This window comes from Typopeltis vanoorti, chromosome 4, assembly GCF_054136105.1.
Source record: "Typopeltis vanoorti isolate ZY-2024b chromosome 4, IOZ_Tvanoo_1.0, whole genome shotgun sequence".
NCBI lineage: Eukaryota > Metazoa > Arthropoda > Arachnida > Uropygi > Thelyphonidae > Typopeltis > Typopeltis vanoorti.
The window spans coordinates 21,051,138-21,073,248 of record NC_143552.1 but is presented as its reverse complement, the minus strand read 5'-3'; the positions used below and the strand labels follow the sequence as shown (position 1 = coordinate 21,073,248).

The 22,111-nt window shown below is 36.0% G+C and overlaps 1 protein-coding gene across 1 annotated transcript in view; it reads right to left on the bottom strand.

The window, feature by feature from the left end:
- The window catches only part of LOC150107152 (uncharacterized), an 868,219-nt gene that overhangs the window by 166,620 nt on the left and 679,488 nt on the right, over positions 1-22,111 (bottom strand). The window contains exon 9 of the mRNA XM_090391665.1: positions 15,902-16,104. Coding sequence (XP_090247791.1) covers positions 15,902-16,104 — 203 coding nt within the window. The remainder of the gene's footprint in view (positions 1-15,901; positions 16,105-22,111) is intronic.

Below are 22,111 nucleotides of genomic sequence, written 5' to 3'. Positions count from 1 at the left end.
CTGATACCACTCCTCTAGAAGAGTGTAGCAATTTCTGAGGTGTCAGTGTAATTGGTATTCCACCAATTGACGTCTTTTTACATGTTTCTGACACATTTCTACAGGGATATTACCAGAATGTTGATTCTTAACTGTTTTAGGAGCTCCTGACAGTCCTAAACCCTTCTGGATAAAGAGTGACATTTTCTCTACTGGCTTTTCACCTGTTGCATGGATGATGAGAAACTCTAGTATATTTAAACTGATATCACATCTTTTGTTTATACTTCTGTTATCAAATGATGTATTTACAGTATCAGTATTTAGTTGGGATCTTATGAGGGCCCTGAAAAATATGAGGATGAAGAACTCATGATTAAGGTATTCTTTGAAAGAACTCCCCACCCACCACAGAGCTACACATGGGTACCCACTCACTGGCAAGCAATAACTCTGTTAGGAAGTGAAATGGCAGGACTACTCTCAGATGATATACTGCCACAACAGCAAGTCTTGGCTCATCCCTGGACTACAGGGTAAGAGACTTATTGCAACACTGCTGACCTTTGTAGCAGAAGACCTAAATTAAGATGGGAAGATGGAGTGATGCAAGATATTAAGGTTTTAGGAGTCAAAAATTGGAGGAGTTTGGCATTGAATAAGAAAGGCTGGCAGAAGTTTCTGAAGAAGGTCATTGGCTCAACAGTCATGTGTGGGCCCTGGCTCAAAAGCTGACTGATCTCGGCTGGGCCATCCAAGTTTGTCTGTCTTGCCAAAGCAGAGGCCAAAGGAGTGCAAGACTACCAGGATCTCAGTTTCTAGATGTCCATGGATCACTGCATGGCAATCATAGCATCGATGTTGGTCTGGAAGAAAGGATAGCAAAAAGAACTTAGAAGTAGAGTGAAGAAAAATGGGAAGAAACCAATGAAAAGAATAAGAATGAAAAGAGTTTCTGGGAGGTCCACTCCACCATGAGCAAGTTCCCCATGAGGAGGGGGGGGGGGAAGGAGAGTAAGTTGATAATACTGTATTTTGATCCTGAAATTAGGAAATGCACTTGAGCATGGTGAAAATTGCACTTTCCTAGTGTGAAGATTAAAAATATTAGTAATGATGCTGTTAAAATGCAAAGAGATAAATTGAAAGAGTTAATTTTGGCCATGAAAAGGTGAAAAGCATATAATGTAAGAAGATATGAGTTATTAAAGAAGTAAAAAAGAAAAATAAGATACCATATTTACTCGAATATAACTCGCACTTTTTTCTCCAAAATTAGTTAAAATATTGTGATGGGAGATATATGCAGGGATTTTCAGAAACTATAGTTTTTCAGGAAAAAACTAAATTGATGTTTATAATTAAATCTTCAGTATTCATTATAATTTATAATTGTTCATATTATTTATAAAATGAATGCATTTAAATGTTAATTATCAACATTATTCACACAATCAGCCGCTCACCTTCATCACATGATATATTTGAATCTTTTAGCAACAATGCTTCTGTAATTAATAAATTATTTCTGATGATATCATCTCCCAAGCTCTCAAAAATCCAGTTTCACAACAGTTCTAATGATGGTCTCTTAATCCACCACCTGCATACGCAATCCAAGACTGAGAAGTCAATGCCCTCACTCCCACATTTCCTGTACTGGTTGCTTCCATCTCTATGCATATGACTGGTGCAGTATTAACAAAAGATCGTGCAACTCAATGACAAAGGCAAGCCGACGATCGTTGAGTTGAAATGCTGATTCTCTTTGACCAAATTCCAAAATATCTGAAACTGCCATAACAACATTCACTCCCTATTTCTTAAAGTTTTAAATTTTTTTCATGTGCAAACTATATGCAAAAGTAAAATCAGGGGTGTGAAGTATATGTGAGGGCGAGTTAAATTAGAGTAAATACAGTAGTAAAGATTGTAAGTCTACTGCCAAGGTATGACAGGAGTAAACTGGGAAGAAACACCATGGATGCAAATGAGTCTGTGCACAGACTATGTAATAGGAACAGTATGTAGTTTTTAAGATGTCTAAAGTGAATCTAATGCATGAAAGTACTTGTTATATGATTGATGGAGTACTTGAATGAATTTAGAATTAAGTATCTGGAGAAAGTTTTGTTCAGTGAGAAAATGGAAGTGCAAAATCATGAAAACTAAGGCTATTTAGTAGGAATCCAGAATTATACAGTCACTCCTGAGGAGAGAGAACCAAAGGATGCTGAATGCCATTTTTTGGGTCTCAAAAGTGAATGGGGCACTTTATTAAAAGATGCAAAGGTACATGGGAGCTCAAGAAGATATTGTAACACACACATATATATTAATGCCAGAAGCCTCAGGAACAAGGGTGAGGGGTTGCTGGCATTGGTTAGCTTGAAAATAGCCAAAAATTCTAGACACTGGTGAAACTTAATTATTTCTAGAAAAGGATATATGGAGAGATGTAAGGGACAGAGTATTCTATCCCTTACATTGTGTCTCTGTAATATGGAAGATGGAGAGAACAGAATGGGGAAGGGGGGGGGGGATTGCTACTGATAAGATAGCTGCAACCAGCAGAAATGTAGAGGTGAGGGAAGCATGCATTTAAAGTAATTTGGTGTGAGATAAAAGCTAACAGACAATATATTTCCATGAATTTCTGGAGTTTCAACAGCCGCGTGCACGCACATACACACACACACAACTGTTGATATTAGCCATGGAAAAAAAGAAAAAGAGATGTGACAGGCAGTGAAAAATTAATTTAATGAGCACACAGCAGGTAATCATTATGGGATTAAACCAACTGTGGGAGGACAAAGACTGGAAGGAGAAAAGGATATATGGAGAGAAATAAATGAAGTTTATGTAGCTACCAAGAGTCAATTACCTATGACAGCATGGATAGAAGAAAGTGTGAGGAATCTCGTAATAGCATCAGAAAATTTGTCTATAACCAAAGCAACTATTTTAACTTCTATCAGTAAGAGTAATCAATGTGGGAGGTTGCTAAATGTGGAATATTTAATTAGAAGGGGCAAATGTAAAACTGCATGCAATTATGCAAATTCAAGAGGGGGCACTTTGATCAGGGCCACAAACAAATGAAACTGCAAGAAAAGGATGTTAATAGTGCATGTGAGATGGTCATGGGTATTCAAGGAAAGAAATGTCAGAAACAACATCAATCAGAAGGATCAATCCAGTGGAAATTATATGAACAAATAGACAAACTGCATCAGTTAGGAACTAGAGAGAGAGAATGTTGCGGAGGCATATAAGGAGGTATACTATATGGAACCCTATTATGTAAGTTAAGCAAATGGGAGATGAACATGAACAGTACAAAATGATGGATAAGAGAGCGACTGATAGAAGTAATTAGCACATGGGAGAATTTCATCAAAGAGAAGGTAGGTGACTAGTGATATGCCATAGGCATTTATATTTGAACTGCTGCTGCTGAAATAATGGGAATGACTTCTTCAGAAGAAATATCGAATTCTTTGCAAAACAGGAAAAGCAATAGTTGATAAAGATGATGTAGAGGTCCTGCAGTATGATTTTAATATAGTGACAGTGTAAACAAAATGATAATTGTCAGTTTAGTGTGGCCAGGTGTAAGATTATAAACTTTAAACTGAAGAGACTGCCAACTATGTATTATATTTATGGAGCCACTGTAGATAAGTGATGAACACAGGGATTTTGGGTTGATGGTAAAAAAAAAAAAAAAAAAAAAAAAAAAAGAAAAAAAAAAAAAAATCAAGATTTTTTTTTTTTGGAATGTAATGTGGTAAAGATGATTCAGAAAGGAGAGACCAAAATGGTGATTGGTGGAAGATATATTGAAGATTTGCAGGTTAGTTACAAAGTTAAAATGACATGCAGATAGAGATATGATAGGAAACTAAAACTGATAAGTCACTAAAAGCATTTCATAAGGTAGATGCTACAAAAAATTTTCAATACATGATTGGAAGGGAGAGTGTGAGAGCTAAAAATGTGGTTAGCAAGGCTATGAGGACTGAGTTTTCATGTGGAGAGTAGTTAATGAGCAGAATGGGTTGCAGAGGTGATAACGAGTGCTCTGTCAATGAAGTTTAAAGCAGGGTATGACATGCATTGTGATGTGTGGGCTTCCCTCAATGAGTCTTCAGACTCCAAGGAGATGCCAGTGTAGAAATAATAAATAAATATTATCATTATTATTACTTATGATGATCTTACTGAACTGGTGTATGGGGAGGTGCCATTGTATATCATGTTTGCAGACAATGTAGTTTTGATTGAGCATACAAGAGAGAGGGCTAATTCAAGATTCTAAGAGTGTAGAAGGGCCTTGGAATGTAACAAATTAAGACTGAGTAGGACAAAAATGGAATATATGGAGTGCTGTTTTAGTGGAGAAAGAAATGATGAAGAGAATACCTCAGTAATGATCAAAAACTATATTTTGGAGAGGAAAGAAAAGTTTAGGTATTTAGGCTCAGTGTTAGAGAGAGAGAGAGAGAGAGAGAGAGATTGAAAGAGATAGAGATGGTGAGATTGATTATGTGACTGGTAGAATTAGCATGGGATGGTTAAAGTGGAGATAAGCCAGCACTGTTTTGTATGATAAGCATGTCCCAATTCATCTAAAGGGAATGGTCATTTGTGAGGGCTGCCATATTGAATGGATCAGAACGTTAGGCTGTAAAGAAAATACATGATCAAAGGATGAATGCAGCAGAGATGAGAATGTTAAGGTGGATATGTGGAATAACGAGAAAGGATAAAATTAGAAATGAATTTATCAGAGGTAGTTTGGGAGTGGTACCAATAGTTGAAATAATGGGGGGAAAACAGATTAAGATGGTTTGGACGTGTTGAATGGGACTCACCAGCTGAAAGTGTAGATAGGACTATCAATCTAAATGTTGATGAGAAGAGGGGAAGAGTAGACCGAGAAAGACATGGAGAGAAGTGGTGAGAAGAGACATGGAAGATGTGGAGCAACTGACGAAATGGCATAACATAGGAAAGAATGGAAAAAAGAGAACTCACAAGGCTGATCCCATACAGATGGGATAAGGCACAACAAGACGAAGATTATTATTATTATTATTACATCACTGAAAGATGATCAAGAAAGCACAATGGATACCATTTAAAAAGCTAAAAAAAGTGATCACAAAATCTCTTCTCATACTGGAAAAATTTGTGAATGCTGAAGAGAAGTGTTCTGCATATGGGGACGAGAATAAATTTGTAGTGCAGTCCACAACAGGAAAAAGCAGATAAATGGCCATGTTAAGAAACAGTCATCATCATCAATTCTTGATATGTTTTCTAAAATGGTGTATTGGATATCATGATAGAGCTAAGAAATCAACTTTACATTATTACTAGCTTCCTATCAACAATTTTCTTCCAAATTAATCTGTTATTTGTAAGATCTATAATAGTGTTAGTTCTACACATTTCAGTCTTCTAAAGAGCAGTGCTTCCCAAATTTATGGATGTAAAAGCCCTTTGGAAAAATTGAAATATTTCACAGCCCCCATCGAAAAAAAAAAAAAATCTGTAATACGGACATTATTTATTATAATATTTATTGTATTTATATTCAATACAAAACATACACAGCGAATATTGCGAAAATCAAAACCAAATATTACATTTTTAGCATCTTACATACACATTTGACATGGCACATTATCTTATATTTTTATACAGATAGATATATTGTTATTGTACATTTGCAGTACAAGCGTATGAAACATAAAATGATTAGTAATAAACTAAGTAAGAATTAAAACCATAAAAGAAGTTTAATAACAATTTCATGAATAAGGGAATCCCGGGCATTTATAGTTCTGATGCATGCGAGTCGCCCTGCACCCCCAAGCATATTTCTTTCCTGCGCATCACCCACACCAGTGTACACTAGCAATGAAACATTAATTTAAAGCACGAAAAACTTGCCCATTTTAAATGAATGCAAAATTTTGAGTTTCTATGCTTTCTTGTGCTTCTTATCAATACCTTTGAAATGAAACTTATATGAATAAGCATATATTTACTAATATTCATTAAGTGCCGAAATACGCAGGAAGCAAAATTTGTGAACCAACACCAATGTGTGATTTTTCCATTAAAATATAAAAAATAACAAAAAAGAAATAATCAATAATAAAAACTAAATACGTTTCTTTTAAGATAAAAAATATCTGGATTAGAGAAAGTTGTTAGAAGTCTTAGCTTCCTTATACGGGTTGCCCCAGTTCTGAAAATACTTCCGGCGCAAACTTTGTTCGCTTACACTTGGATAAAGGATTAAACCAAGTATATAATTTCTTGGTATCTTTAATTGAAAGACTCTGTCCTTTTCTGCTCAAGATACTACTTTTCACTCATCCAACTACTAACTCTGTACAGATCTCAAATCCATGTAACCTTAAATTACTCTTCTCATATTGGGGTAATACACCAAAAACTTTCTAAAAATTCTTAATGCTATTCAGAGGAGAGCAGTTTGGCTTAATAATCTTCTCTCCCAAACTCACTTAAACCACTATCTTGCAGGTAGTCTGTTTCAAGTCTATTTTTTGTACAGGTACTTATCCAAAAATGCTGTTCAACTGAAAAAGCATCCATCATTTCTTCAATTTCCAATAAGCCTATTAAAATTGAATAAGCAACTGCCCAGCATCCTTTTACAGGTGAATCCATGGAACCTGTTTTGCAACCACTCATACTGTAGCCTCTTTGTTAAGAATAATTGTTGTTCCTGATAAAATGGTGGATGTGAATTATAAACAAAAGGACATATTCCTGTACAAAACTCAGTCTATAGAAATTATGCATCTTTGGTAACAAATTTTTCATTTATGTATTCTAGTGCAAGCTATAATAATATGCATCTCAGCATCATAGGTAACTAGTACATTTGACTATAAAACTAGCATGTTTCCCCATGCTGGAATATAAATTTGCCAAAGTGGAAGGTTATAATGTTGTGTGAGACAGTTTGTATAATCTCATATGCACGATACTGAATTTTCCAGTGTGGGAAAAACAACTTAGTCTACATACATTAGTTGGGCAAGAATCTTATATTTAGAGCACAATTATTATCTGGCCATTTTCTTGGAGTCTGAAAAATTATTGTGAGAAGTCCGCACTAAGCATTATTCATATTATGCGTCTCCTCAAATTTGTTCAATGCCAGTGCACTGAACCACATCTAGTAATCCAGGGCACTTATTCACAAATCTCCAAGCAAAAAAATCATATTAAGTAATTAAATGTGGAGGAGAGACTGACTGTAAACGAGCAAGAGGTGTTTGGGGAGTTGAGTAAACTAGATATAAATAAGGCTGTGGGACTTGATAATATATCACCGCGTATTCTGAAGGAATGTGCCGGAGAGTTGACACCTGCCTTGACATATTTTTTTAATACGAGTCTTGCACTTGGTCAAGTTCGTAATGAGTGGAAGGAGGGCAAGATTGTGCCACTTCATAAAGGAGGTGATCGAACTCAAGCATCAAACTATAGGACTATCTCTGTGTCAGGTGTTGTGATTAAGTTGTTGGAGAAGCTTGTGAGAACTAGGATCCAGAGTTGGGTTGACAACAATGGTATAATCTTTGATGGACAGCATGGATTTGCTAAAGGGAAGTCATGTTTTAGTAATCTACTTACTTATTACAATAAAGTGACTGCTTCCTTGGACAGAGGAGAAGGATACACAGTAATATACTTGGATTTCGCGAAAGCTTTTGATAGAGTACCTCACAATAAGTTGACAGTCAAACTAGAGCAGATGGGGTTGGATATTAGATTAGTGCATTGGATTGGAGACTGGCTATCTGATAGGTATCAACAAGTTGTGTATAGGGGGTGCGATATCCAGGAAAAGGAAAGTCACTAGTGGAGTGCCTGAGGGGTCTGTTTTAGGTTCATTACTGTTTAAATTATATATTAATGATATAGGTGAAGATTTGGATGGATATATTCAGTTGCTTGCAGATGATGCAAAGTTGGGATGAACCATGAAGAGTAGCGAAGATGTTGTGGCCTTGCAAGAAGACTTGAATAAATTGAGTGATTGGGCAAGCAAATGGGGATGCAAGTTCAATGTTGCAAAATATAAGGTTTTAAAATTTGGAAAACAAAGATGGGTTGCAGAATTTATGCTTGGTGAGAATATATTGTTGGAAGTAGAGGAAATAAGAGATCTGGGGGAGATAGTGGATAAGGATCTAAATTTAGGGGACACATCGCCAAAATTGTGAAGACAACACAAAGACTTCTGGGAATGATGCGGAGGACACTGACGTGTAGAAGTAGGGAGATTCTTGTTCCATTGTATAAGGCTTTGATTAGGCCACACATGGACTATTGTGCCCAGATTTGGTCACCGGGGTTTCAGAAGGATGAAGAGATGTTGGAAAGGGTCCAGAGGCAACTGACTAAGGTAGTTTCTGACCTCTGGAATGTCGAGTATGAGGAAAGATTGAGAAGATGTAATTTGCAGAGTCTGGTGGACAGGAGGAAATGGGGAGATATGATAGAGACCTACAAGTTGGTAAGAGGTTGTTATAGGATCAATGGTGGAGAAGTTCTACAGAGAATAGTGGGAGATCAGGGGAGAACCAGAGGTCATCCCTGGAAACTGTATAAAGAGGGTGTGAGTAGGGGAGTGAGAGGCAGGTTTTTTTCATGCAGAGTTGCGAATGATTGGAATGCCTTGCCTGAGAGTGTGGTGTCTGCAAGGAGTTTGAGTGTGTTTAAGACACGGTATGATGAGATGTGTGTGTGATAAAAGGACCTCCCAGATGAGTCTTTGACTCCATGAGGTCTTGTTTAATAATAATAATAATAAAAAATGATAATTGCTGGTATCAGAACAGGAGAAGTTCATAACACAGGAAGTAGAGATGGGTGAGGTGAAAAATATGCAAGTTTTAATTCATATTAGCTGATGGTAGATGGAATTTACCTCAGCTAATGTGAATAGCAGAAGCTAACAAATTAGTGGAGTTACTGAATGACCACTTTGCAAGGTTCTATCATTCAGGTTAAGATGCTGCTGTGACAGATGAGACAAATGGATGTCAGAACAGAGTTTGTGAATTGGAAGTCCTTAGGATATTGTAGATTCTCAATGCAAATAAGCTGTAAAATTAGATGGAATATCAGTTCGTGAATTATTGTAGATTCTTAATGCAAATAAGCTGCGAGATTAGATGGAATATGAATTCGTGTATTATGTGAATTTTCCATGGAATTGCCAGATTTGACTTTATCTTTGAGCTGTTTAAGTCCTTGTAAAGTCCAAAAGTAGTAGAAATGGTTCCACTGTATAAAGGAGGCTTCAAGTCAGTGGTAAAAAATTATAGACCGATCAGTATCTCAGAGTGATGGTAAAAGTAATGAAAAAAAGTTGGTCAAATATAGAATTCAAGAATCAATGGATAAGAAGATAATACTCTATTAAGGGGAAGGGGAACTTCCATACCTTAATTGGTTTAAACCAATCCTTTGGTTGGAAAGGTTCAGGTTTGAATCCATCAATGACGTAAGGAACCTTTATCAGGCATTTGATTAAAAACACATTACTGTGTTTTTAATCAAATGGTAAGTTTTCATCTTTTTCATCCCTCAAAACATGCAAACTGGCCAGATGAATACATGCAATATACAGACATAGGACATTACAGGAATAAGGATTAATCACCCTAGTCAATTGGATTTGGTTTCAAATGCTTGCACATTAAAGTGTGGATCTAGTGTGAGTGTAAATCAGAAAAATCAGGATGGTGGCAGGGGGGGGGGACCAGTGTGGCTTTGTGAAGGGTGAATAAATTTTGTGAATAAATTACCTTAGTAATTTATTCTTTTTTTTTTTTTTTTTTTTTTTTTTTTTTAAATAACAGAGTGAGTTGAGTAGATGAGGTGGATAAAAGGAATGACTACATAATGATAATGCTGAATTTTGCAAAGGTATATGAAAAGATACCAAATGGAACTCTGTTACACAAACTGGAACAAATGAACATACATGTGCAGCTGGTGAAATGGATATGAGTGTGGCTGATGAACAGATACCAAAGAGTAGTTTGTGTAGGCACAGAATCCAAGAGAAAGCAGGTAACTAGTGGTGTGCTGCAAGGCTCTGTGCTTGGATCACTGTTTGAAATTGTACATAAATGATAGAGGAAATGATTTGAAGGGAAATAATTGACTGTCTGCTGATGATGTAAAAAGTGGGTAGCATAATAATTAATCAAAGCAATATAGAAAGCTTAAAGGATGATTTAAGTAGTCTGACAGTAATTGCCAAAAGATAATGTATACCAATTCAACATGGAAAAGTGTAGTTATGCTTTTTGGGATGAAAAGGTTACAAGATGCGGCACACTGATGAAACTCAGCTCTAGGAAACTGATGAAACTAAAGATAGGGCAGGGAAGGGGATAGTGGATAGGGAGTTGACGTTCAGAGAAAATAGTGATAATAAAAGGTAGCTCATAGGATTACATTACTAATGAAGAGCACACTAATAACAAAGATAAGGAGGTTATCACTCCTCTTTATAAAGTCTTTATATGGCCACAACTGGATGACAGTGCACAAGTCTGTTCACTGGGGTTTCCTGTGGAACATGAAGTGATAGACAGGATCCAGAGGCAAGTAAATAAAATGGTGAGTGGTCTGTAGAATGCTCCCTATGACAACAGATTGAGGGTTATGGTGAGAGGGGATATGGTAGAAACATTTAAGTTACTAAACAAGTTTTTTACAAATTTGATACAGAGGAAAATTTTCAGTACTTGGCTAGATGTAAATTGAATGTGGTTAGCAAGATTGTGAGGACTTGATTTTTCACTTGGAGAGTAGCCAACGAGTGGAATAGATTTCTGGATTCTGCTATGAGTGCTTTGTCAGTCAATGCATTCAAGGAGAGGTACAACAGATACTGTGTGAATCTCCCAAGATGAGTCTTCTGACTCCATGGAGATTTCCATGAAATAATAATACAACCAATGAAGACTACTTTTCCCTTGCAGGAGCTTGAGCTTTGAGTGGACAAGTGCATGATATAAATGAGAAAACATTAAATTCAGCATCACATTTTGTAGAAGAGATAAGAAAGATGTTTAATGATCGCTTGCATTTTTCTGTTGACTGATGATTGCCAAACAATGACTGATTGAATGATCGACACAAAGCTTATAAACAATGCAAACTTCATGCATAAAATGAGTTCCAGAAATTTTGATTCTGTTATAACTGGCATATTCATCTGTACTAATGTAAATTCTGGGTAAGGATAAAAATTGTATTTTTACCAAAATTGCATACAGATGCTTTTCAAGTGGACACCCTATTAAAAAATCTCTAATCTCTTAAAAAAATGCACAAGAAATGAGGTGACAATCTATTGCAGCTGTCTACACCATCCTTTAACTTGGAAATAACCTTAAGTCATCAACATAATGAACATTCACTACCTATGGCTGGAAGTTGTTCTGTAATAGGACTTTGAGGGGGGGGGGGGGCCTTTATACATAAGATATACTGAGGAATGCTGTCTGTCTATTCACACTATGACAGACTGTTCTGCTACTAGACTGAAAAATTTAAAAAAAAAAGAGGGAAATGCCCTCTGAGACAAATGGAAAAAAATTAAGATAGAACAAATAAATTAAAAGTATGATTTTTTTTTTTAAGGGGTGCTTAAGGGTCAAAGCTGTATAACTGAGAGGAGACCTCCACATAGCCTTTAAAGGAATGCGGAGAACCGACCAGGGCTTCTGACCTAATGTCCAATCCTCACCTTCTCGTGGTGCACCCTGTTGGGTATCTACTTTGATACTGAACGAACGAGGATGGGCTGGCAATTTGGGATTTAGCCGACCAAATTGTATTCTTATTGGTTAAACCAAAATAAAAAATGATGGTACAACATGACAAAATTTCATGCCGGCTGGGGCGTCGCCCGGTTAAACAAGGCCCCCGTTGTTTTCACCAGGGAACCAGGGCGAACAGCGAAAAGTCAGCTACTGGAACAAATCTGAAAACAAACCCCAACTCAACATCACCAGAGTTAAAGATCGGTACTATCAACGTAAGAAGCCTGAATGGCAAAGAAATGGAGCTAGCTGAGGAATTAGATAAGTACCAGATCGACATAATAGGGGTGACTGAAACAAAAAAGACCAAAACTGGTGAGATCTTTCTGAGCAATAAATACAAAATGTTATATTCAGGCAATAACAATCAAGGAAAAGAAGGAGTAGCCATAGTATTCAACACAAAATACGAGGCTAATCTTCTTGAATGGCAGTCAGTCTCAAGTAGAGTAATGTGGGCAAATATGAGAATGGGGAACTGGACAATGAGACTTATTTGTGCCTATGGTCCCACAGAAGGTTCTACTAAGGTAGAAGTGGAGGAATTTTTTGAGGCTTTAGAAAAAGCAACTGACACAATGAAAAAGGAAAAGTTGGTCCTTGTTGGGGATCTAAATAGTAGAGTAGGAAATGATTGTGAGACATACAAAAATATTTTGGGAAAATTTGGAGAAAAGAGCAAAGCTAATAATAATGGCAAATATCTGTTGGATTTCTGCTCAGGACATGGACTGGTTATTACTAACACCATGTTCCAACATAAAAATGTGCACAAATTCACATGGAGAGAAGAGGCTAGGAATAAAAAAAGTCTCATTGACTATGTTATTGTTGATAGTGATGTTTTCTCCCTGGTGCAGGACACCAGAGTGTACAGAGGATTTGAAATTGGAAGTGATCACTATTTAGTCTTGAGCAGGATAAAATTGAATTTCATATTGAAAAGAATAACATGTAAGAAAGTTTTAAAGCGAATAAAAGTTGAGCAGCTCTCAGATGTAAACTGTAGACTAAAATACAGAAATATTATTGAAAAGAAAATGAAAGAGTTTGAGAACAGGAATCAAACCTTGGAGATTCAGTGGCAAACTCTGAAGGAAACATTGATTGATTCTGCCAGAGAGGCATGTGGTGAGGTTGTGTGCAAAGATAAAAAAATCAGAACTCCCTGGTGGACACAGGAAGTTAAAGAGGCTGTGAAGGAAAAGAAGAAAGCATATCAAAAGTTCCTGGCAAATAAGTCAGCTTTTACTCTTACAGAATACAGAGACAAATGTAAGAAAGCTAAACAGTGTGTAAAACAAGCTAAACAAAAGTCATGGGAGGACTTTGGCAAGAATATAGAAAATAAATATCAAGAAGGTGGCAAAATATTCTGGAGGTTGTTGAAGAAGCTTAGGAATGGAGGAAAGAGTGCTGTAAAAGGAATTAGAGATGATAAAGGTGAAATGAAAACAGGAGAAAAAGATATCCTTGAAGTATGGAGTAATTACGTTGAAAAACTGCTAAATGAAACAAGCAGTGATGACAGCACAGTGATAAAAAACACTGACCAGGCATGCAGTCAGGAATACATATCCATACTTGAAGTAGAAAAAGCCATCAAAGGCTTGAAATGTGGAAAGGCAGCAGGAGTAGATGATATTCGACCAGAAATGCTGAAGTATGGTGGTATAAGAGTCTTACAGTGGCTGCACTGCATAGTTCAGAAAGCCTGGACAGAGGGACGAATTCCCGATGATTGTAGAGCTCTCATAGTACCCATATATAAAAAGGGAAATAAAACTGAATGTGAGAATTACAGAGGTATTTCCCTACTGAGTGTTCCTGGCAAGATCTATGCAAGTATACTTGAGAAACGGTTGAGAAGAATTGTGGAAGAAAAGCTTGGTGAAGAACAAGCTGGATTCAGGCCAAATAGAGGCTGTCAGGATCAGATCTTCACTTTACGACAAATAGTCGAGAAAGCATGGGAATATAACAAAGATCTGTATTTAAGTTTTGTCGATTTGGAAAAGGCATATGACAAGGTGCCAAGAGAGAAGCTATTCAATACGCTGCAGTTATATGGTGTCAATGGGGCATTATATCAAGCAATACTTAGTCTTTATTTGAGTTGTGAGTCAGCAGTTAGAATTGAAGGAAGTACAGGAAGATGGTTTAATGTTAAATCTGGTGTGAGATAAGGATGTACATTATCCCCTCTGTTATTCATTATCTATATGGATCACATTATGAAGGAATGTGGTATTAAACCTGATATCAAAATTGGAGATGTTAATGTCAGCTCTTTGCTTTATGCGGATGATGTTATACTTCTAAATAAATCCGCTACAAGTCTGCAAGATTCTCTGACTAAATTGAATAGCTGTTGTAATAGATATGGTATGAAGGTCAGCAATAAAAAGACAAAGACAATGAAAATAGGCAGAATCATTGAAAATGTCAACTGTGTTGTGAATGGAGAACCTGTGGAACAAGTAAAACATTTCAGCTACTTAGGCACAATTTTTACTGAAGATGGTAAACTAAATATAGAAATAGACAACAGAATCAGCAAAGCTGGTATCGTGGGAAGTCAATTGAATAAATTCATATGGAATAAGAAAGAAATTAGTCGGAACACTAAATTAGCTGTATACAAGACTGTGTTCAAACCAATTTTAACTTATGGATCTGAGAGCTGGGTCAGAAGTAAAACACTTGACCAAAGACTAGAGACCGCAGATATGAGAGTCCTGAGAAAGATTAGAGGCGTGAACAGATGGCATCAATGGTAATATCATATTATAAATGAGGATATTAGGAAAGAACTTGACATTGTCAGCATCCAGGAATGTGTTAGCAGAGCTAATCTCAGATGGTATGGTCACTTAAATAGAATGGGAGAGGAAAGATTAGCAAAACAAGTGTTCTCTGCCAGGTTGGCAGGAAAACGACCCAGAGGAAGACCGAGATATAGGTGGAATGATATGGTACAAAGTGCCTTAGACGATAGAAATATAAGATCTGATAATGTTGGAGTCTTGACAAGTAACAGACTGATTTGGAGGAAAATTGTAGATAGGAAGTTAGTAATGATGTAATTTTTTCATGTAGTACTGTCATATCCTGTACACCCCTTGAGGGTACATGGCAGGAATTTGATGATGATGATGATGATGATTTTTTTTAAAGTTTAAAAAATAAATTTTAAAAAATTTAAATAATTAAATTATCACAACTCTAACAAACAAAGCACTTACACTATGAAATAATTAAAATACATCAGTGATGATAAAATTTAGTGGAGTGAGGTAATATTTTAATAAAAGACAGTTCAGTGGTGGCATTAACTACAGTTACTCAAAATGAGACAAGAATAAGTCAAAATCTTGAACAAAATAACTTAGTATGTTCTGTCTGAATATACTCAGAAACACTCATAGGAAATGTGCAATGGTCAGTTCAGAAAAACTGATTCATCACTTAAATATAACACATTTACAATCGACAGAACAGTACAATAATGTCAATACTACTGGAGTTACCACAGATGAAAAATTTGCACATATTTAACCATACTTGGAAATTTGGATTATCTTCCTGATGCATTCAAATGTTGAAATAAAAGAAAAGTAAAAAGTACTGCTACCTGCATTAGTCAGTAAAATTGCCTTTTTTTTAATGTCAATACTAAAACTAAAGTAGAAAGAGAGACGGGGGGGGGGGGGGGGGGGGGGATGCACATGCCAATATTTTCTCACTTATTCAATATGCTTTTTACAAAAATGCACCACTTTTGCCAAATGTGCATTCTTTAAGCAAATCACCTTTCCACCAATGAACAAAACAATAATCATCTAATACTCATAAAACTGCAATTTATATGAGGTAGTCCACAGACCAATATTCTTTTGGTAACTCAGTTCATTGTTGGAGTAATGGCCACTGTTGACTAAAATCTCTTGAGCTCATACATATTTGTATTTTAAATTGACATTAATGAAACAATATAATATGAGTTAAATGATACTTACCAAGTGGGGTGTTGGTTGAGGGACAAGGGCACCACCAAGTGGCGGAGGCAAAAAAGGGCTGTGCTGATGCATGTGTGTATGTTGATGTTGATGTTGATGCTGGTGCATCTCCGTCCTCATATAAGGAGGAGGAGGAATGTTGATTGAACGATCTTGTGATGCCAGAAATCGTGTATCGAGTTCTCTCCGCAGTAAATCCTGATCTGAAAATTGATCATGAAAATCAGCTCACTCTCAAGAAGATCCTAAACTAACCAGTAACAAATGTTGAAAGTTTTTTCACTTAGTTATACTAGAAATTAAAGATGCCAAAAATTTATAATCTTGGTTGCATCCTTTATAAAAGTGTAAGCAAACAAAGTTTGCATGTGAAGTCAGTTCATGACTGGGCTACTTATTATTATTATTATTATTATTATTAATAGACACCTCCAGGGAGTCCAAAGACTCATTGAGACCAATCGTTCGATGCCAACAGCATCGAACGATTGGTCCCCTTCCAACTACTAACCGCGCTCAAACTTACTTAACTGAGCCATTAGTAGCAGAGGCTCTACCAATCGACCAACCTTTGCCAGCTAAATATAGAGGCTAATGATGTCACATCAATTGCTTAGTATCCCATAATGCAAAGCTCATATCCTTGCAGACATATATAATGGCAATATATAACGCTATGTATTATGGGAAGGGTCACCACTCAGACCGGTTTCGACCTTTCCCATAATACATAGTATTATACATGTCCACAAGGTTATGTGCTTTGCATTATGGGATACTAAGGCAATTGATGTGAAGTCATTAACCTATATATAAGTGAAATGACTTCCCGTGCAAATTTTGTTTGCTTACACTTGGATAAAGGATGAAACCAAGAAAATTTCTTGACATCTTTAATTTCTAACCAGTAATAAATTTTTTTCATACAACTTACAAATTTATTAAGTATATTTCAATCTTACAAGCAAATATAATAAAGTTAATATTAAATGGAATGGTCCATTTTCTCTTGCAATAAGTCACTATGATGATTCATTACATACTACATAGCATACAGAATGGTTATTTAAATTAACTAGATAATTTCAGTTATGCATGCTCCCAGTTTGTGATGAATACTCTTAAGGATATATGAAAAAACTATACTGCTTATATTTTAGCTTTGTAACAGAAATACAAGATAAATATCAGACTCACCAACAATAAAGCCTATCTTATGCAACAGATTTAAGCGCAGTGTCTGAAATTAAAGCGGTCTTCAGTGTTCTCTCTGTGTGTGTGTGTGTGTGTGTGTGCGTGCGTGCGTGCGTGCACGCGCACACACACACACACACACACACACATATATATATATGTGTGTGTGTGTGTGTGTGTGTGTGTGTGTGTGTGTGTGTGTGTGTGTGTGTGTGTGGCAGGAGCAAATGAACTATTCCAATAATTGCTACTTTTGTTATGAAAAAAATTGCTACTTTTGTTATGAAATAATTGCTACTTTTGTTATGTAGTGAATATCTTAATTTTCCTTCTATATCAATAAAAAAAAAAAAGCAACAGAATATTTTGCTTTTTTTTTAAAGAACAATAAAGACAATACAGAAAAGGAATGTGAGATTACCACATCAACTTCAAGAGACATCACATACCTTCTTCAAAATGAAGACAATGATAAGTCACCACACTCAACAGAAGCAGAAGATTTGGTTCATGACCTGAAGTTATTGAAATGGCACGATGAACTTACTATCACAGTTGAAACAGTAGAATTTGTTGACCAAAAGAATGTTGTTGTTTTTTTTTTTAATTTAAAATACATGCAAATTAGTATCAGAACACACACTTACAGACCAAAAGCACTATTTATGGGCAGTAGATGGCATCGTGTATAGATGGAAAATTAAGTAGTGTAAGCAAGTGATTCATGTGGAGTAGAGCCTTCCCATGATGAGTCTTTGGAGGTATCACATAATAATAACAAAGTCAAAATTAGTTTCTATCTAATCTTCTTACTACAGACGATTTGATTATTTGATTTGCATGCTCAGATGAGAAAGGCTTCATGTAAATGTTTACATTTTCAGCATAATCACAATCCAGATAAATGATGTTTATTTACTGAATTACTGCAAGTTTAAAAGCTTTTACTGCATCATGGAAATAAAATATTACTGATCCACAGCACTTATGTAATTCACTGCACTGACGTAAAAGAAATGTGCAAAAAGTATGATTTGTGTACTGAACTACCTACTGCAGTGATCACGATTGGGTGGGAGGATAGAACAAGCTTGGTAAGCACTTTGCTGTATCATTACATTAGAAACTATATTAACAGCATATGGAAAATTATTAAAGGGTGTTTCAGAAAGGCTGTAAGAGACTCGATAATCAAGATTAGAAGATAAATTAGGGAGAAGCTAAATGAATAAGAAGCATAATTAAGGAGGAGCTTCAAGACAACAAAATGTAGCAGAAGGAATACTATTATTATCATCATGGTTCCTCAGGGAATTCAAGGAATCATCAAGGGAAGGTGTTCTTAGTAATTCATCCTAAATGCCTATTATCTCTCTCTCTCTCCCTCTGAATATATGAACCAAAAATGCACTTATAATATCTAACAGCAGTCCATTCCACACACTCGCCACATACCACAAGAAAACCTGGACCTCACATTCTTCCCAGCCATTCTTAGCATCCATGAATGATGCTAAGGATGGTTAAATCCAAATTCTAACACATACACACCATAAGTTGCAAAATCTCTCTTGTACCAATGCTACAAAATCTCCTTACTAACTTGTATATCTCTATCATATATCCTCTACTCTGTCTTTTCCTCAAACTTTAAAGATACATTTCCTTCAGTCTGTCTTCATATGTGCAAATCCACAGACCAGTTAACACTTTTGTTACTCACTGCTGGATCTTTACAACTATCTTTGAATCTCCTTGGAGCTTAGGTGTTCATATATGTACACACCAGTCCAGATGTGGTCTTATCAAAGCCTTGTAGAATGGGAATAACTTCCTTTTTCTTACAAGTTTGTTTTCAACATTAAAGTTATCAGATGTGATGTCTTAACCACTGTAGCAAGATTGCCCTAAACTTTAATTCTCTGCACAGTATAACACCCATGTCTCTAACTTCAGTGACTAAGTGCAGCAAATTTTCATTAATATAATATATTGCCTGCAATGTTCTCCAGCCAAAATGCATAACCATTACAACTAACAATACTGAAGTGACGTTCATTTTCCTTGTCATTTGCTAACATAACCAATCTATTCAAGTCGATATGCAGAGAATCTATATCATTATGCTTATCACTGTCCATAAGTAAGCATCATTAACAAATAACTGAATATCACCATTCCTCGTATCATTAATATATAAGTTAAACAATGGACCTAGTACAGAACCTTGTGTGTGTGTGTATGCCACTGGTCACCCTCCTCCTCTTAGACTCAACATCTTCATACATCACTTTCTGATACCTGTCAGCCAGCCTCTCTATATTACAAATTTGTTTTACATATCCATCCATATGAGTCTGTATAACTACCTTGCATTTAGAATTCTGTCAGATGACTTGGCAAAATCCAGAAGTAATGCAGTACATCCATTATCCTAATGCAACTTTGATGTTATTCTATATAGGAGAGAAGAGCAGATTACCAAAGCAAACTTACCAGAGATTTTTACCTTTCAGAGGTGCAAACAGTATGATTTTGTTAAAGGTAAATCATGCTGTTTGTACCACTGAATGTGAGATTACCATGCTCTCCTTCGATTCATTAAGAATCGTACATGTACTGAAACTCAAGATGACAACCAGGTAATGGACATTGCCAAATCTCTTGTACATTCCTTCAGCACCTGTGTTGATATCCCATCCAATCTCAATAAAATTATTCCAATCATGTTCTTTAAATAGCATTAATATCTCTAGCTCATCTATCAGTATTCTTTTATCCAGTTCTCCGTCAGCACTCCGATGACTAATAGGTCTATCTGATAAGTAAACTTCATTAAACACTTAAAACTGAGCTAATTCTAGTGCATCTGATAGTCCTACCATTTGAATTCACTAAAATAAAATCATTCTTTCATAGTAATTATTTCCTTTACTGTTACACAGTGATTATATTCTTTTGGATTTCTCTTGACCTGCTTAACAACCTCTTCATTTCATAACCTGAAATTTGCTTTATTCATCATGGCTCGCACTCTCCTGGCTTGCTCTTTATACTTCTCCCAAGCTTCTTTAACACTCTTCTCATGACATTAATTCCCCAACATTTTCTTTTTATGTCGTCTTGCTTTAAAAGTGCTATTTATCCATTCAACTAATGTGCAACTTATTGTCCTAACTCTGAGGATGAAGTGAGATATAACTTCCTTCAGACACCCTTTGACTACTTTCAATGCATTGATGAATCATCTATCATGCAGTTTCTCATGCCAGGGCACTACTTCAAGCGGCTTTCTCAGGTTGTTATAGATTTCTGCCTTAGTTTTGCACATGTCCCTTTTAATACAAAAGTTTTCACATACACTGTGATCTCCCAAAATTGTATAATCACTCTCACCAGTTAGAGGCATAATATTCATTTCATTTATAGACAGACACTATTACTCGATCCAGTGCTCCTGTACTGCTAGTCCTTTCCATCACATGATCCTTACAGTAGTTACCTTTAGTACTTCTATAAATTATCTTTCCCTCATCTTACAAGCATTTTCTTTCTCTTATTTATATGTCCCCAATAGGTAAAATCACTCATAATGATAGTCCTCATATGCAGTTCATAGTCCTTTTCAGATAATCAGAAAGAGGAAAATATGTAACAGCATACCGAATAGAGTATTTTGTCTTCTGTTAACCACTATCTCACCTGTGAAACAACTTTAAACCCATTGCCTATATTACTCATGCTAACAAACCATTAGAGATTTTTACTTCTGGATTTAACTCCTCTGCAATCATTAACCATATTCCCCCCCCCCACTCCTCTGTCAACAGGGTCTCATTGAAACAATAATTTTTTTGTCTCTCTACATCTACCTGTACTAAGAACTCACATTTATTCCTGGTGCTTCTGACATTAGTATGTGTGTGTCTAATAACAAACCACCAAGCTGATGAGTATTCTGGCAACTTAAAACATGATCAGTTCAAATAGGAAGCTAGAGTTGATTTCTCAACCAAATCCTCCACTATATTTCAACAGTTTTCACTTTTCTTTCTTGACTAAACTAGTCATGCCATTCCTAAGATCATCCATAAATTATCATCTTTACTTTCACTCTATACATCATTACACTCATGATTATGACCTCTTAATTCAAGTATCCACTCTTTCATGAAACCACCAGACATATCTGGTTTTCGTGACTACAGGAAAATCTCGCTTAACATGAATTTGATATGCGTGATAATTGGTTAGTGCAATTGAGTGAAATGATATTATTTTTGATACTATCAGTTAACAAGATTTTTTTACGTTATGCGAAATTTTTTGTTGTCAATCAGCAGCGAGCAAAAAAGCTGGAAGTCATTAAGAGACATGAAAGTGGTGCTAGTAATACAATGATTGTGCGAGACCTGGGATACGGTTTGGACTATACTAAATAAGAGCAAAGAATAAGGAAAAGTTGCTGCTGCTGCTTCTTTAAGCATGCAGATCACCCTAAATATAAGCCATTTAATGATCAAGATGGAGCATCGTCTATCACTCTGTATTGAGGATTAGAACAAAAAAAGAATACCTCTTAGTATAGGCAAAAGCTCTCAATATTTTTACCTCATTGAAAGAGACTAAATTTCAAGAGGAATGTGAAAGCCTTACTGCAAGTTTAGGATGGTTTGGCCATTTTAAAAATTAAACTGGACTCCATAGCATAAGAATAACTGGGGAATCTGTTACTGCTGATAAAGATTCTGCAGCCAATTTTCCTGAAGAATTGCAAAGTATAATTCAGGAGGGTGGTTATGACGATCGGCAAATATTCAATGTCAACGAAATTGGTCTCTTTTGGAAGTGTTTGCCAACAAAAACTTTCCTAGCTAAAACTGAAGCATCTCAACCCAGATACAAAGTGTCTTATGCTTTTATTAGGAGGCAATGCAGAAGGCGACTTTAAACTTAAACCTATGTTAATTTATTGTGTGCAAAATCCAAGATCTAACATTATTGAAGAAATCAGCA